The sequence below is a fragment of the Hippocampus guttulatus genome, chromosome 4 (genome assembly GCF_054856545.1).
Source record: "Hippocampus guttulatus isolate MCC_2025c chromosome 4, RoL_Hgut_1.0, whole genome shotgun sequence".
NCBI lineage: Eukaryota > Metazoa > Chordata > Actinopteri > Syngnathiformes > Syngnathidae > Hippocampus > Hippocampus guttulatus.
Window position 1 is genome coordinate 21,723,291 of NC_141264.1, and position 16,004 is coordinate 21,739,294.

At 42.7% G+C, this 16,004-nt stretch overlaps 1 protein-coding gene across 1 annotated transcript in view; it reads left to right on the forward strand.

Moving 5' to 3' along the window:
• Positions 1 to 14,941, forward strand: part of LOC147206562 (transcription factor SOX-6-like) — a 93,066-nt gene extending 78,125 nt beyond the window's left edge. Inside the window, exons 12-16 of the mRNA XM_086109344.1 lie at positions 391 to 644; positions 7,047 to 7,155; positions 9,059 to 9,229; positions 11,495 to 11,708; positions 13,475 to 14,941. Coding sequence (XP_085965470.1) covers positions 391 to 644; positions 7,047 to 7,155; positions 9,059 to 9,229; positions 11,495 to 11,708; positions 13,475 to 13,790 — 1,064 coding nt within the window. The 3' untranslated portion in view covers positions 13,791 to 14,941. The remainder of the gene's footprint in view (positions 1 to 390; positions 645 to 7,046; positions 7,156 to 9,058; positions 9,230 to 11,494; positions 11,709 to 13,474) is intronic.
• The last annotated feature ends 1,063 nt before the right edge of the window (positions 14,942 to 16,004 follow it).

Below are 16,004 nucleotides of genomic sequence, written 5' to 3' on the forward strand. Positions count from 1 at the left end.
TCTTTTTAAAACTAACCTCATAGCTTTTCCCACAGCTCCATTTAGCTTAATGTTAACAAAGAAAAAACACAACAGGTGGGATAATAAATAGCATCTACGACATGTGGCGGGTTAAAACACAACAGATATTTGAACACAAATGGTGCCTCATCACATGTTGACAGACAATACACTGACAGGCATACTGTATATTTTTCGTCATCTGTGAAAGACGACCATTTTATGGTTGAAGCGATGATATTAGGCTGGTTTTAGTCCTTCAAAAATCAACTCATCCTAGAGATTTTGTCCAAATGCCACTAAAAGTGAACCACAGCGAGTCAACGGATGGGCATCCAGAAGCCAAACTAATTATTACAGTATTCCTGTCCTTTCACACCTCCGTCTTAGACATCCTCTCCAGCCTGAACTCCACGGCTCTATTCGGGGACCAGGACGCCGTGATGAAGGCCATCCAGGAGGCCAGGAGCATGAGGGAGCAGATCCAGAGGGAGCAGCTCCACCACCCGCAGGGACCTCCTCCTCCAGCGCCTCCACCGCCACCACCTCATCATCATCACCATCATCCGGCACCACTTGGACACCAAAGTCTGGAGGCTAAACTGTCAGCATTGAGCAGCATGAACCTCAACAACGGCAACAAGGTGAGCCATGTGGTCACATAGATTTTTTTTGGGGGGGGGGGGGGGGGTTATGCGTTCTTGTCTTTCTACGTTTGTGTGGCATAATTGTTGACATATGCTTGTGGGAGACGTGTCTTTGTGGGACTGTTTTGGCTGGTCCACACAAAATAAATGGGTGAATGATGCGCCTTTCACCCCATTCAGCCGCATGTGTGACTGTGTTTGTGTGTTCTTGTGGGGCGTTTGCGCCGTTGTGGGAGTGAACACAGCCGGCTTTTTCCCTGGCCAATAAAAGGAGCTCCTCTTCATTCCCTTCTGGAAGTAGGAAAAAAAAAGACTCACTGGAATTCATGCAGAAAATTGAGCCCTTTATGGAGAATATATTGTCACCCTATTAGACAGTTTTCTTCTGTTTTTATCATTGTTTAGAATAACTTTTGACATTTTACAGTGAGGACTAAGGACATCAGGAGCTGGAGTCTAGTTGGCTAGTTAAAACTAATCTGCAGTCCCGTTCAATATACGAGTGAAAAAGCATCTGTGGCTCTCCCTGCCCACAAGCGAGGTCACGACAGTAACATAATTTATTCCCGCCTCCCAGCCCCCGCCCCCACTTCTCTCAAGTGATGAAGTATCGTCAACATGGACGCACTCAAAGTTGTGGACTGACCACACGTCTGAGTCTCCTGGATTAGTGATAGCTGTCAGGATGCACTCATCGATTGTCTTTAAAATTGCAGACCGGGCTTCCCAAATAGATGACTTTGGTCCTGGGAACATAAACACGAACACACAACATTGTGCAGCGACCAGACGTCAAAGTCAACTGGAACACTAATTGTCATTAAAGACGCGGCCACTGCATAACCGCACAACCATCGCCGCGCTAGTGTTTGTTGTTGTATTTTGGTTACCTAACAACAGCACCTCAAACGCAGTTTGAAAAAACAAAACAAAACACTTCTGTTCTTTTCGGCGCTCACAGGCTTGACTGTGTCCTGAACAATTCAGAGATGGAACTTTGTGGATGTGGTGCACGGCGCGTGACTCAGCGCCTCCGCCTCGCTCTCTTTACCTTGGATGTCAATACGTTTGCTTTGACAAAGTTGTGAGGGCAGTAATGTGTGTTATAGTTGTTACCCGGGCCTTCAGTTGTTGACTTACAAGACTCAGGGCTCTATTTCCTGAGAGAGGCACAAGTGCGTTAGGCGTAAAAATTGGCCCAAGGTAAGTCTACTTGATCTTTTTGGGGAATTTGGTAGACTCACTGCTGGGCATTCCGACGCACCGTGGGCATTTTCCATTACAAGACACTGCCGCACCTGACAATTTCGTCGCGGACAGTAGACTAGATTTTAGACCGTGTGAAACCAGGTCTAAGTTGCGGCGCCGGTGGTGTCATTTTTTTTTTTTTGATTCTGATTCAGATTCCAATTCTAACTGCGCTCGTACATGAAAACACCGCCCAAAATTCGGCACTAACGTAGGGCCCTTCATTTATCAAACAATACCATCACTATCCAACAACAATTATGGAAACCGTCAATGCCATATCAAAAACGCAATAATAACACACTAGTGCCACCTTCATCATCTAGAACAGTTCACAATCAATATTTGCCTAACGTGACCAAATCATACAAAAATGTAAATACTGTACGCAAAATACAGCAGGCTCTCCAGAAACACGGTTTATTATTATAATTATGAATGTGCGCAAATCACCGCTGACCTGTTTTGCTCATTGAAGGTGGCTAGATACCCGAATATATTCGTATAAAAGAATCAAGGCCGCTATTTTAATCTCATTTAGTCGCCGTTTGACAAAATGAGACCTGTGCTCCTCAATCCACCAATCATGGGGCTGCTGTGTGTGTCTCACTCTGCCTGCTTTTACCAGAACTAGCGATTTACCAACAAGTGGGCAGGCAGTTTTGACTTGGGCCAAAAGGAAAGACCACCAAAAAAAAAAAAGTAGCGGTTAGAGAAAATGTGGCTTTTGGACATGATGTTTGTGTGCTTCTGTCACAGAGCTTCAATTTGACGCGTAGACAACGTTAACTAAGAGCTGAAAGTGATCTTGTGTGTGTGTGTGTGTGTGTGTGTGTGTGTGTGTGTGTGTGTGTGTGTGTGTGTGTGTGTGTGTGTGTGTGTGTGCGCGCGCGCGTGCGTGTGTTCATGTCATTCTAGCCGGTGCGCAGACGAGAGGCCTGGCCAGTTAACGGCATTGTGGAGTATTGCCTTACGCTTACGCTGCTTCCAGCTGGCTCGCGGCTGCCGAAGACGATTGAAATAGCTCGAACGTGTGTGCGTGCTTGCGCGTGTGTCATAAAAACCTCCCCGAGCCCACTTCAGAGTCAAGCCGGCCCGTTTTGGGAGCCGCGGCTCGACTGTCCACGCTATTGTTAGCGCCGTATCAGCGAACCCTTGCAGCAATAATGACTTTTTCCCCACAGTTGCTTACGAGTTGATACAAAAGGTGAGTTTCTGAATAATACAACAAGCAGGTGATGATAAGTGTGTCGCTTCTCGAGTCGAGGAAGCCGTGATGGCGGCTAAATGAGCAAACACCTGCTGCTTGCCCTTTGTTACGTTTCATTGAGAAGTCTATTTACATGGCGTTTTAAATTCAATCAATTATCATTTCTCATGATCGCGACGCACGCTTCCGACTACCTACTCTTACTACCAAACATAGATCTACTTTTTGTCAGCTGCCTAAACCGATCCGACTTCCAACATCTCGGAATCGCTCTCCCTCATAACCAGCGTGACGAGATGAGATTCACTCCCTCATCTTAATCTTCTACTCAAAAGCTGTGCTGGTCTCAACGCCGCCATCTGTTAGTCATTACAGTAGTTTATAAACCTGAATTTCAGTTGACTCATGTCAACGTATATGCCAGTGGATGAGTTAATTTGCTATTAAGCAACAGATTGCTATGTTGTGGCAACAGTGCCGTATGACGAAGGTAAACAACATTGTGGAGCAAACACCGGAGGCCACTGGAATGTGAATTGTCATACAAGACAGAATCATCACATCGCTTAAAAAAAACAAAATTGCGCTTGCCGTCACATATACGGTACAAGGCTGCACACAACGTTGCGGAGTGACCGCATATCAGCCCACCGGAATGACATTTCCGTTTCACTTAAAGTGTGAGGCGGATGAGGACGACAAAATGAGTTGCGTGTTCACACAACACCTGTTAGTGGACTGGAACATGAATCACGGGGAAAAAAAAAAACAGCGTCTCCACAACAAATAAGTGGCATAGCTGCCTGGGTCTTGACCGTAGACGCGGACACACAACATCGTGGAGCGCTCACGGGTTGACGCCGCAATCGTGAATTCAACCCAGTGCGGCTTTGGAAAGACGTTGCGAGTCGACGGCATTCCGAGTGCAAAGTTAACATATTTGAAGTGTGTTGTTTATGAAAATTTTAAAAGGCTCGCTGGTCCTTTGTGAGCATATTTTTTTTAATTAACGCGCGCTTTAATTGGCTGCCTTCGCTGCAAAAGTGTCCTTCATCACATTTCATTAAGGGAAGCTTTGTTTAGTCAACTCACTCAAGTCCTACTCTTTTTTTTTTTTTCTTGTTTATTTTTTTTTTTGTGGGCTCTTTTTAAATTTTATTTTTTTTATTTTATTTATTTTTTGCTCTTATTCATACCTGTGTTAAATTGTGTAGCGTGTGTGGGGTGGAGGCAGGGTGTTTGTCATTAGTTGATTTAAAAGCCTCACAACTTTTTCCAGACCGAAACCAACCATCCATTTATTTATTAATATTTATGTAAATGAACTTTTAATGGACTCAAAGAACATCCTGTATGTCAATGCCGAGAGATGCTGGTTGATACTGTACGTTGCGACACATCAAAGCAATCTCAAGATACCATGCAAATATATCAAAATGATTTCCGATCCTAATAAAAACAAACCAAAAAAAAAACATTTTTTGCAATACAGTAATCCCTCGTTTATTGCGGTTAATGGGGACCAAAACCACCCGCGATAAACGAAAATCCGCGAAGTAGCGACCAATTAACATATGCATAAAAAAAAAAAAAATTGCTCCACGTGGGCCTTTGCGCTTGAGCAGAGCACACTAGCACACACACACAGACACACACAGGTTCGCGATGATCCCACTGCGTGCCCACTCTCTCTCTCTCTCAGCACACACACACACACACATACACACGCACACACGCACGGCACACACTAGCAGCATCGTAAAAAACACTTAGAAAGTGATTAAAAATCAAAGTGTAACCCACCGTGATAAGACAGAAAGGAGATGCACAGCCAATCAACATGGCTTTACATCTTCTCAGCCCCCCCCCCCCTCACCCCACATGTACTGTATATGTTGCTCTATGTGACTCACTGTTGTTTTGCTGACTTTCACTGCTTCTCGCTGACCGTTTGCGGACTTCCAAAAAATATATATATATATATTATACAGTATATATACAGTATACTGTATATATATATTTTTTATATGAATGTTTGAAAAAATCCGCGATGCACCGAAGCCACGATAAACGAACCGCGAAATAGCGAGGGATCACTGTATATCTTTTTATGAATTTTGTTGTTGTTTTTTTGACTGCCAGCTATTTTCAGAGCCTCCTTTACTCTACCACGGGAAAAACAAAACAAAAGCGACATTAAAATACGTACATGGGATAATAGTTATATACTCTAGATTTATATTTATTATGAATAAAAGAATGATTAATATTGCTATTTTATTATTATTAAATCTACACATACAATTAACTCAAACATATAAGACAAACTTACATACTGTTATAATGATAATAATAATCGTTACTATGATTATTGTTATTATCAGAGCAATGGGTGTACTCTACAAATAAAAACGATCACAATTAAGACTATGTAATAATAATAATAATAATAATGTACTGAAAAAAGGCAAAATGCAGGCAAGAAGTCACATGACAAAATGATTTTAAAAATTTTTTGCATTATCGGGGCGGAGTGCCGCCCGCCCAACACATTATACAGTCAAATGACCGTTCACTCCCCTGCTTTACTGCGTGCGGTGTTGACTGTATGGATATACTTCGGCGCCATTGGATGGGGCGTCATTCAAATCATCTCGTTTGCGAATCCATCTTCTTCGCTATCCGCTTATCCACACTGAAGCACTTTCCATTCCTCCGTCTTCTCGTTCGACTTGTGTGCTGCCTTTGTTAGGCGCTGGCTTCCTTGCGGTGAGCGCGGCACTGCCCGGGCACATGTTCTGCGGCCGCCCTGATTACAGCCCCGTCGTGGTGCTGACATTGGCCCTCAAACACACACACGCACACACACACACTTAAACACACACTTCTATACGCCGTGGCCCACAAGTTCCAGCCACTCTGCCAGCATGACTTCACCCGGCAACCATCTCTTGCGTCAAACAAAATGCCTCTGTCACCAGAAAAAGGAGGAGGAGGGACGGTAGGAGGAAGCGTAGCGGAGCGTGTCCATGTTTCCCACCGCACTTTTGTCATTTTAGCTGCCTCTTGGTTTCTCGTAGTGCATGATGGGAACTTCATATTAGATCCTAAGAAAGACCACGGCGGCGTATGAACACGAGCCAAATCAACCCGGCAATTAGTTTTATCGTCGTTACCATCAAAGACGGTGAAATTAGAAGAGTCCAAGCCCTATAAAAATACAGAGCGGGGAAGAAAGTTAAGAGATGTTTCCGCGAAGATCTTATGAGGATTTTGGACAATAATTCCAATGAATACTTCAATCGATGGAATGTCAATGTTAGTAAAAATGTAAAACGTCATGAAGGGATGTAAATATCAATATCAAGGGGTGGGGAAAGCCCACTTTAAAAAAGTTCAAAAATAGAACAAGTTAGTGATTCACGAAGCCAAATAAAATGAAATAATTAAAAAGACAAAAAAATCAAAGTTAAAATAAGGCATCATTACAAAGAGAAATCTATACAATAAGTAATAATAAATAAATTAGAATTTTTTAAAAATGACTGTCTTGTCAGTTTTATTTGAAAATGCAATACAGTACATCTTTATTTGTGTAGCGCTTTCACAACCACATTACTCCTTTTACTGCCCCCTAGTGTTCAGATTGAGACACCACATAACTGACATAGATTGTGTTGCAGGCTACAGTTGAGTCAAACGTGCGGCAAGACTGTGAGCAGTTGGATGAGTTGAGTCAGACTCATGTCACATAAAAAAAAAAAGTTTGTGTTTTTGAACAATATTTCATGAAAATAAATGTGTGTGTGTGTGTGCGTGTGCGTGTGTGTGCGTGTGTGTGTTTTGACTGACATTGGACAAAGCGATCACATTTTTTGACTCATGTTAAAAACATCTTGGAGTAAGTTCTTGGCGGTTTTTGTTTTCTGGCTTCTCCACAGGAGCGTCTGCACTACGAAACGCTGAGTCACCACCTGGGCAAGCTTGGGGAGGATGCTGGGAAGATGGTGCACCGAGTCATCGACCTGACCAGACCGGAGGATCTGGACGGTAAGCCATCGCCTACTTCATGTTGTTGTGCGGCATCAAAACTTGCAAACAGACTCTCTATTCCTTACTTTTTTTCCCCAACCGCTATATATGACAACAGGATGTAAAAAAAATATGATCAAGTCAAACACCTTCCAGAGGTTAAGGGTTAAAAGTGAGCTAATGCTCGCTTACTCTTGGTTTAGAAAAAATGTATTTGTTTTTCAAAATGGTTAGTGTCTATACCACAGGTGTCAAACATAAGGCCCGGGGGCCAGATCTGGCCCGCCACATCATTTTGTGTGGCCCGCAAAAGCAAATCAAACATGTCAACTTCCATGATTGATGCTTGCTAAAATATTGCAAAATTTCAAATTCTCATACATAATAAATAACATATTGTAAGCATTTTCTTGTGATCAGTCCTCATCAGAGTCACTTCAACAGTCGTTGAATAAACCATTATTCTTGACTTCTTCATATGGTTTGACAGTCATAATGGCCCTCCAAGGGAAACCGTGACTCCAATGTGGCCCGCAACAAAAATGAGTTTGACCACCCTGGTCTATCCAGTAAATGACAGTTAAAAAAAACATTTTTACATACTGTATGTGCATTTTACTCTTTACTTTTTACTTACTAAAGGAGTCCAAGCAGTATTTCTAGTTTAAACTGTTTTTTTCCCTTCACTTTTTCTAACTCTGGTACTGGTGGACAGTTCAGAGGGCTCAATCATAATCTATCAATGAATGACCATTTGTGGGCTAATGGACCAAAATCTGATCACACTTCAGAATATGAGAAACATTTAATCCATTTTACAATAGAGTCATTGCTCTGTATTCAATATAAATAGTATAAAATACAGTTTGCCACTAATTGGACTAGTAACTCATGGGTGCTTTCAACCAAAAAAGGTCACGGTATGTTCCGATGCTGAAAAAAAATGTCAATGTGGAGCCTTATAAGGTTGGTGTGCCATTGTAGCTGAAAAGCTACCGAGAGCGTGACTTGAGTCTCATTCAGGTATTCGACCAGTGCAAATATTTATTGTCAAGCTCAGCAAAGCAGAACTAAACAAAACCTTTCAATGTCAACAAGTTAACCTCTTGAACGTTTTGTTTTCATTATTCCGGCAAAGCCGAATTCTAATCTTGCAGTCGCGAAAGCTTGCAAGCTTGCAGACAAGGCTTTTTTTTTTTTTGGGTGGATCTGCTCATGATAGACATGCCTACCAAATTTCATATTGGGAAGGGAAACTGGCTTTGGTTGCTGAATGTTCTCAATATTCTGGGCTGTACAACTGAACCAATGACAAGTCATCAAACTAATCGCCATGCTCCACCCACATGCAAAGAGGAAAAATGCTAGATATTTATGTAGCCCTTAATCATAATTTATCGTCTAGAATACGTGCTTACAATTTGGGGGGAAATCGCACACAATCTCTTGGAGCAGTATGTCATTGGAAGTCAATGACAAATGGCCAACTTCGCCCTCCAAACTTAAATCACTGACTTTTTTTTTTTGGCCTAGTTTTTTGGTGGGTCTTCCCGTAATAGACATTCCTACCTAATTTCATGTTGCTAAGTGAAACTTTGTATGAGCTGACTTTTACAAAAACTCTTGAGTTCACTACTGAACCAATGGCCAAGTGTCAAACATGTCCACCATGCTTTGTCCACACAAATTGACAAACACTCAAATGTTTCACAATTTGGCCCGCCCAGTGACGGTGTGGATGCGGGGGTGTGTGGTTGTTCCATGTGCCCTGTAACTGACTGCCGACCAGTTCGCGGGTTCGTCCGCCGTTCGCCCAAAGTCAGCTGGAATGGGCTCCAGCAAACCCGGTTGACCCACTTCAGGATAAGTGGTGTTGAAAATGGATGGATGGATGAATACATGCTGCATTTCTTCTTCCCAGGAAGCAACATCGCGGAGGCTCGCGTGTTCCGAGAGGCGCGCGGAAGGAGTAACAATGAGCCCCACATCAAGAGACCCATGAACGCGTTCATGGTTTGGGCCAAGGACGAGCGCAGAAAGATCTTACAGACCTTCCCGGACATGCACAACTCCAACATCAGCAAGATCCTCGGTGAGCTTGTGCTATTGTAATTGACCCTCCCATAATGTATATTGTAAAACTAAAATAAAGCAAAAACTACTTTGAAGATAAGTTGGGATGGGAAAGCGGTATCGTCCTCCGAGGCATGTTATAGATTTTGCTCAAATTCATTTGCACAGAATTGAGTGAAATGAGGGAAAATGTAGACTGTGAGAATGATGAACTTTTAAAATACTCGCAGTCCTCTAATATTTTGAGAAATGCTCAAATCAGCATGAACAATGAGGATTTTACATCTTGCCCTTTTTTTCTAATGAGAAGTGCTTCAATGCTAACAGCGGATGCTAGCATAGTTGTAAAATAGTAAATTGAGAATGGAAGGCAAATGTCCTAAATGAAATGAACACACTGGAATGTTTTAAACTGATCGAGAAATGTGGAAAGAATAAGTCAATTTGAAAATATCTCCATGAGTTTGGGGATTTGGTAACAGCCTTTTTTTCCCCTAAATTTAGCTATTAGCTTAATGTCCGTCTCCACTAGTTTGTCATTCAGACTTGTAGACTCACCCTTTTTTGATTGGTAGGTTATGTTTGAGCCTGGTGAATTCTGCCTAGCAACAAGGGACAAGTGCAATTCTCTTGCTCTGTGTTGTTGTTAGCCAAAAGCTAAGACTCTTGTGGCGTTACTCCCTCTGAAGTCTCGAATCCAGACTTACAAGCAGCTCTTGTATTGGTTCCCACGAGATGGCTCAGGTGTGAGAGTCTTTCCCAGTTTCCTTGTGACAACTCATTGTGAGAAACAGAAATTCACAATTCTTTCCAGTTCTGCCCTTGGATCGCTTCCCTGGGACAATTGGCCAGCTGACATATAATGCAGACCGCACCGTAGAAAAAGTGTCCGACAAGTTCACACAGTTTTGCTTCGACACACCGTGGAGGCTTTGACACTGTGACAATTATTCACCCAAGACGAGTCTCAACAAAATTTCAAGCAATTTGAGTCAAATCATTACTTGGGTTAAGCAAGACGTGAGTGATGACATACATTCTTGCTTCGTCTCATATATTTTCACATGAACCACTTTACACTCAGTGTCCGCACTTGTGTTGGTTCGCTGCATTAACACGTTCGTAATGTCATTTTTAATGGTTCCGAAACCAGTCTCCGTATTGTTTAAACCGGCTATCGCTTAGCCAAACTGTGACGCCATCATAGCTTACCTCTCTTTCTTCGCCAAGTGAGTTCCGGGGTCCAAAAAGTGGCCACTTTAGTTCCGTAACCAACCGCCACTACATCTACACATGCATATGCCTGATTTAAATTTTTGTAAAAAAAATGCTTCTGTCGTTGTTTCATAATCCTATGAACCAACTGACTCCTTGGAGGAGGTCCTCACTGGAGCCGAAGTCTGTTTAGAGCCGCAATATACGCTGTTTGTATGTGTACAATGAACGTCCTGACATCATAACACAGCTGGGCTCATCTCAAGTTTTTTTTTTTTTTTTTTAACCGAAAGTGTGAGGTCGCTTGATGATAAACATTGATAAACGTTTGTCCTTTGGATTGTCCGGTACAGGACTCTTTTTTTCTTTTTTTAACAGCTTACAGTAGTAACATGAACACACGGTTTTAAAATTACACACAAAAGATGACATCAACATTTTTAACAAAAAGCAATAATGTGACTAGACAATGTTAAAATGACAAAAAAAAGATAACATGTCTCTTAGTTTTGTTCACCAAATGTAGTACCGTGACTATCCCGCAAACAAGACAAAAGTCACACGTAGCCTTGTTTGTATACAAAAAGCAGTCTTGAGACTAAACTGCTTTAGAATTCCACACAAAACTTGACTGATCCTATCCGGCTTTGTTTCGTTTACAAAAAGCAGCACAATGAGCACACTGATTTAGAATTCAATTCATTCAACAACATTCACATTTAGCGCAGTTTATTTGACCAAACTGTACTTCGGCCACCTATCTTTCAAATTACACGCCACAGACAAGAATCACACGAAGCCTTATTTTGTTGACAAAAAACAGCACTGTGCCTATTGTTTTAGAAAAAAAAAAAGACAACAGGAACACTTAAGCTTAGTTTCACTTCACAAAAAGCGGCACGGTGACAACACGGCTTTAGAACTCAAAACGCAAAAGATGTGAAGAATCACACGCGGCTGTTTTGTTTACAAAAAGCGATATAAAAAGCCATGCAAGCTAAGATCTGAGCAACTAATAGACACTGAGGTCCTCTTTCCGTCTGTGTGGGGTTTTGTTTTGTTTTTCCAGGTTCCCGCTGGAAGGCGATGACCAACCAGGAGAAGCAGCCGTACTACGAGGAGCAGGCTCGCCTCAGCAAGATCCACCTAGAGAAGTACCCCAACTACAAGTACAAGCCGCGGCCCAAGAGGACCTGCATTATTGACGGCAAGAAGCTACGCATCGGCGAGTACAAGCAGATGATGCGCTCGCGTCGTCAGGAGATGCGGCAGTTCTTTGTCGGGTGAGTCCAGAAAGTAGGGCTGGCTCCACAATGTTGTATGACAACTTCTTTCTGTTCCGGGTAGCTAGGCAAAATATTTCTTAAGTCTTCAGTATTGAAGATGATCATACGTTATACAGTGGCCGTGTCTTCAGAACGCATTGTTATTCCGGTAGATCGACAGTCGTCGCAACAAACCAGGTTCAAATCCGGGTCACTGCACCAATTGAAAGGTTCTGGGCAACCTTCGCTTGGTTGTTTATCTTCAATGTCACTTCAAGATGGCGCCTTAGGTGGCAGCCATCTGCTTTTTTTTTGTTGTTGTTTTTATCTTTTGTTTTGTCACATGTTGTGGAGCCGTTGTGGACTGCGTTTTGGCTCCGACATTTGAATCTGCGCTTGTTTGCGTTAGTGCGGTCGGATGGCTGGTTGGTGGAGCCGAGAATGAGGAGCTTGTAATGCCGCTTGGAATTGAAGTTGATCTAAAATTGACAGGAGAAGTGAACCAATTTATCGTCAATGGACGCTACAGCTTCTTATTTACTTGCAAATTTAGCTTGTAGCCGATGTGTGGGATGGCATGCGCGAGATTTTGATTCTGTCGTCTTTCATTTCGAATCGCTTCAACCAACATCCATGTATTTATTCCGGGACGATAGGTAACTCATTTTTTTTCCATCCAGTTTACCGTTACGCTTTCTTTATCAACATTCTGCGTTCCATCAGACGGACTTGCGGATTCTCCGCAAGTTTGTGTTCATCCATGTCATAGTTCCGTGTATTTTTTTCGTCTGGTCTGATGGATCGTACATTCTGTGGATTTCTTTCGTGATTTTTATTTTTTTTTCATGTAGACTCTGATGTGTGGTTGTGTGTATCATAACATGCACATATAAAATTATCAATGCCTGCAGAAATGTGACCGAAATGTCACAATGCGCCGTTTTCCTGGCTCGTAGCATCTGGCAATAAAAGAAATATTCACACTTGCGCAAAATAACATTTTCTCTGAATTCTCGGAGCTCCTTCTTTTCCTCCCGTTAAGAGCCCAACGCGTGTGCCACAAAAGGAGAGAACGCTGCCATCGGTCCTAATGGAATCCAGGCCCGCGGGACACATTTAAAGCCGTCGGCGTCCCGCGGATGGATTTACCAGAAGGCTTCCAACGGGAGCCATTTTTAATAGTGTGTCATTTATTAAAACGAGGACAATGCCGGCGAGCTTGCGGCCGCTGGAATTGGACGCAGACAGACGCTGTGGAATATGAAATGTAAGCAGATGTTTGAATGCTACGTTGACTGCACCGTGCGTGCGCGTGCGTGTGTGTGTGGTTGAATGTGTGTGGGCGTGTGCGTGTGCGCATGTGTGTGTGTGTGTGTGTGTGTGTGTGTGTGTGTGTGTGTGTGTGTGTGTGTGGTCAAGCTAATGCAAAGAGAAGCCTGTCATTGAAGAAGGCCTGTGCTTTCACTCAGTGCTGCCCCAACCAACCAACCAACCAAGCGACTTCTTCAACAAGACTGCTGCTGTTGGTTGTTTTTTTTTGTGTGTGTATGGTTTTTTTTGGGGGGGGGAGGCATGTTTCACATAGAAAATGTCAGTGTGAATGGCGCTAATTGACAATACAGAAGAGAGAAAATTGCCAAGCTCACCACCTCTCTTCGTCGCACAGATCACTTCATCATCCAGCGGTGGCTGGTGGAGTTTTCTCTCGAAAGCGGACGCTTTATTTTTTTGGAGCAGTGCTCTAGTCAAAACAATAAATCACATTGTTATTTTCCGTTCAACAGGCCTCAGGCTCCCCTTCCCCTGGGCAATAACGCGGGCGGCATGGGCGTATACCCGGGCGCCATCGCCATGTCGACGGGCGCCACCTCCTCACCCCACCTGACCTCGGACTGCTCCAGCAACTCGGCAAGCCCCGAGCCGACCGCGCCCGTCATCCAGAGCCCGTACGCCGTTGTCAAGGCCGAGCCCGCCCTGGACGTGCCCGGCCACCCCGCCAACGGCGACGACGACACGGACATGTACGACGACTACGAGGACGAGCCCAAGTCGGACTACAGCAGCGAGCACGAGACGCGGCAGGATATCAGTGCCAACTGAGCGCGCTCGCAAAAAAAAAATAAAAAAATGCTCAAATGACTATTGGGAGGACAACTTTAACGACAATGGGCCGGAACCTGCAACAATCCCGGCATCACATTTTTTATTTTATTTTATTTTTGGGGCACCCAGCATGCATGGATTCTTCAGCAGCTATTTGGTCTTAAGTGTTTTAAAAGGAGTGAGCTTGTTTCATTTTTATTTTTTTGATTATCTTGATGTTTTTATGACTTTTTTTTTTTGTTTGTTTCGATTAGATTTTCGCTGGACGGGCGACTCGCTCACTGCCTGTACAAAAACTCTGGACTGGCACAACTTGAAATTTGAGAAGTTTTAATGTTAAAAAAAAAAAAAGAATCCTAGCTCTTATAATCTTATAGTCTTACATTCATATCTCAAACAAACACCGCACATCAGATGAATTATTATTATTATTATTATTATTAATATAATTAGTATGCTTTCACAACATTATTATATCTATAACCCAGCTCAGGTATGATGTTCCAGCTTGTGAATGTGTTTTGTTTCGTACGATGAGAGCGGGAACAAATCCCGTCCGACGCGATATTAGTTCTTCTTGATCTTGCTACAGATTTTTCACAAAATGTGCCAAATCTACATTCACATCCACTCGGTATGCTGTAGTCTTAACTTTCACAAACGCTGAAGAAAAAAAGTCTTAACACGTTTAAGCTTCTCAGCACCAATCTCGTGAACCACATTGCCCCGGAATTCCTTGAGGCCAAACGCCATTTTGTCATTTTGTCAACACTTACAATTCATTCAGCTCGATGGCGCTACTGTAGGATGAGAAAGTTTCTCATCACTGTATTTTCTTTAAAGTGTTTTTTTTTTTTTCCCGTAGGTGGAAAAAAATGTATTATTTTGGCTGGTGGACATCTGAAATGTTTCAGCCTAGGGTAGTTGAAAAAAAAAATTGTACTCCGTTCTCGTCTGTTTATTATATTATTTTCTTTAATGGTACTTTTTCTACCTGGCATGTACATTTGGAAGTAATTTATTAAGGTAAGCAATTGAGGGAAAGGAGTTGCTCAGTTTCTGTTTTAAGGCTATGACCATATTCATGTTCATTTTCTGCTGAACCTTTGGAAAAAAAAAATCAAGCCCTGTAAGGCCATGTCAACCAATCAGAAGCCTGAAGAAAGTCATTTCCGGGAAAGGCGCAATAACAACAATGATGTTGATTTAAAAAAAAAACTAACAAAACAAAAAAAACATCTGTAGTGTCTCCAAAAAAAAACCTCTATTCACATTAAGACCATTTTAAATAATATCTAATAATACCTCTTTCCAAAAGATTTAAAGGTTTATGTCCTAACTGTTATGCCCATTTTAGCCAATCAGAAGCCCAGGAGAAAGTCATTTGTAGAAAAGCACATTAACAACAATGGCAGTGATAGTCGAAGGCGGCTTATGGGTTTTTTTTTCCCTGTCATTTGTAAAATGACAATACGGGCGGAAATTTTACAATACAAATGGACAAAATATGAATTAAAATTAATATAAATATAAACGTGGGTGGCACGGTGGTCGACTGGTTATCACGTTCGCCTCACAGAGCAGAGGTCGTAGGTTCGATTCCAGTTTCGGCCTTCCTGTGTGGCGTTTGCATGTTCTCCCCGGGCCTTTGTGGGTTTTCTCCGGGTACTCCGGTTTCCTCCCAAATACCAAAAACATGCACGGCAGGCTAATGGAACACTCTAAATTGTCCCAAGGTGTGATTATGAGCCCGGATGGTTTTTCGTCTATGTTTGCTCTGCAATCGGCTGGCAACCGGTTCAGGGTGTCCTCCGCCTACTTCCCGAAGACGGCTGGGATAGGCTCCAGCACCCACCGCGACCCTCGTGAGGATAAGCGGATTAGAAAATGGATGGATTCATCAACATTTTAAACATGTTCTGAGTAAAGCACCAAATTTGAGCACTATTTTTTTTTCCCGCCCCAATTGCGGCGTCTCGTTCATTAGATTTTTTTTTTTCCTGACATTTTGAACAACTTTCCACTTTCTACACTCATTACCTCTGTTTTTTTTTTTGTTTTGTTTTGTTTTGGGGGGGGGGCGATTTTTATTGTTATAATTTAGACGAGCTTCACAAGCTGAGCCTGACCATCACTCGCTTGGCAGGGAAACTCCTGCTAGCCTCACACATCCTAAGCACTGGATCCAGCTTCGTACGATTTACTTTCTTT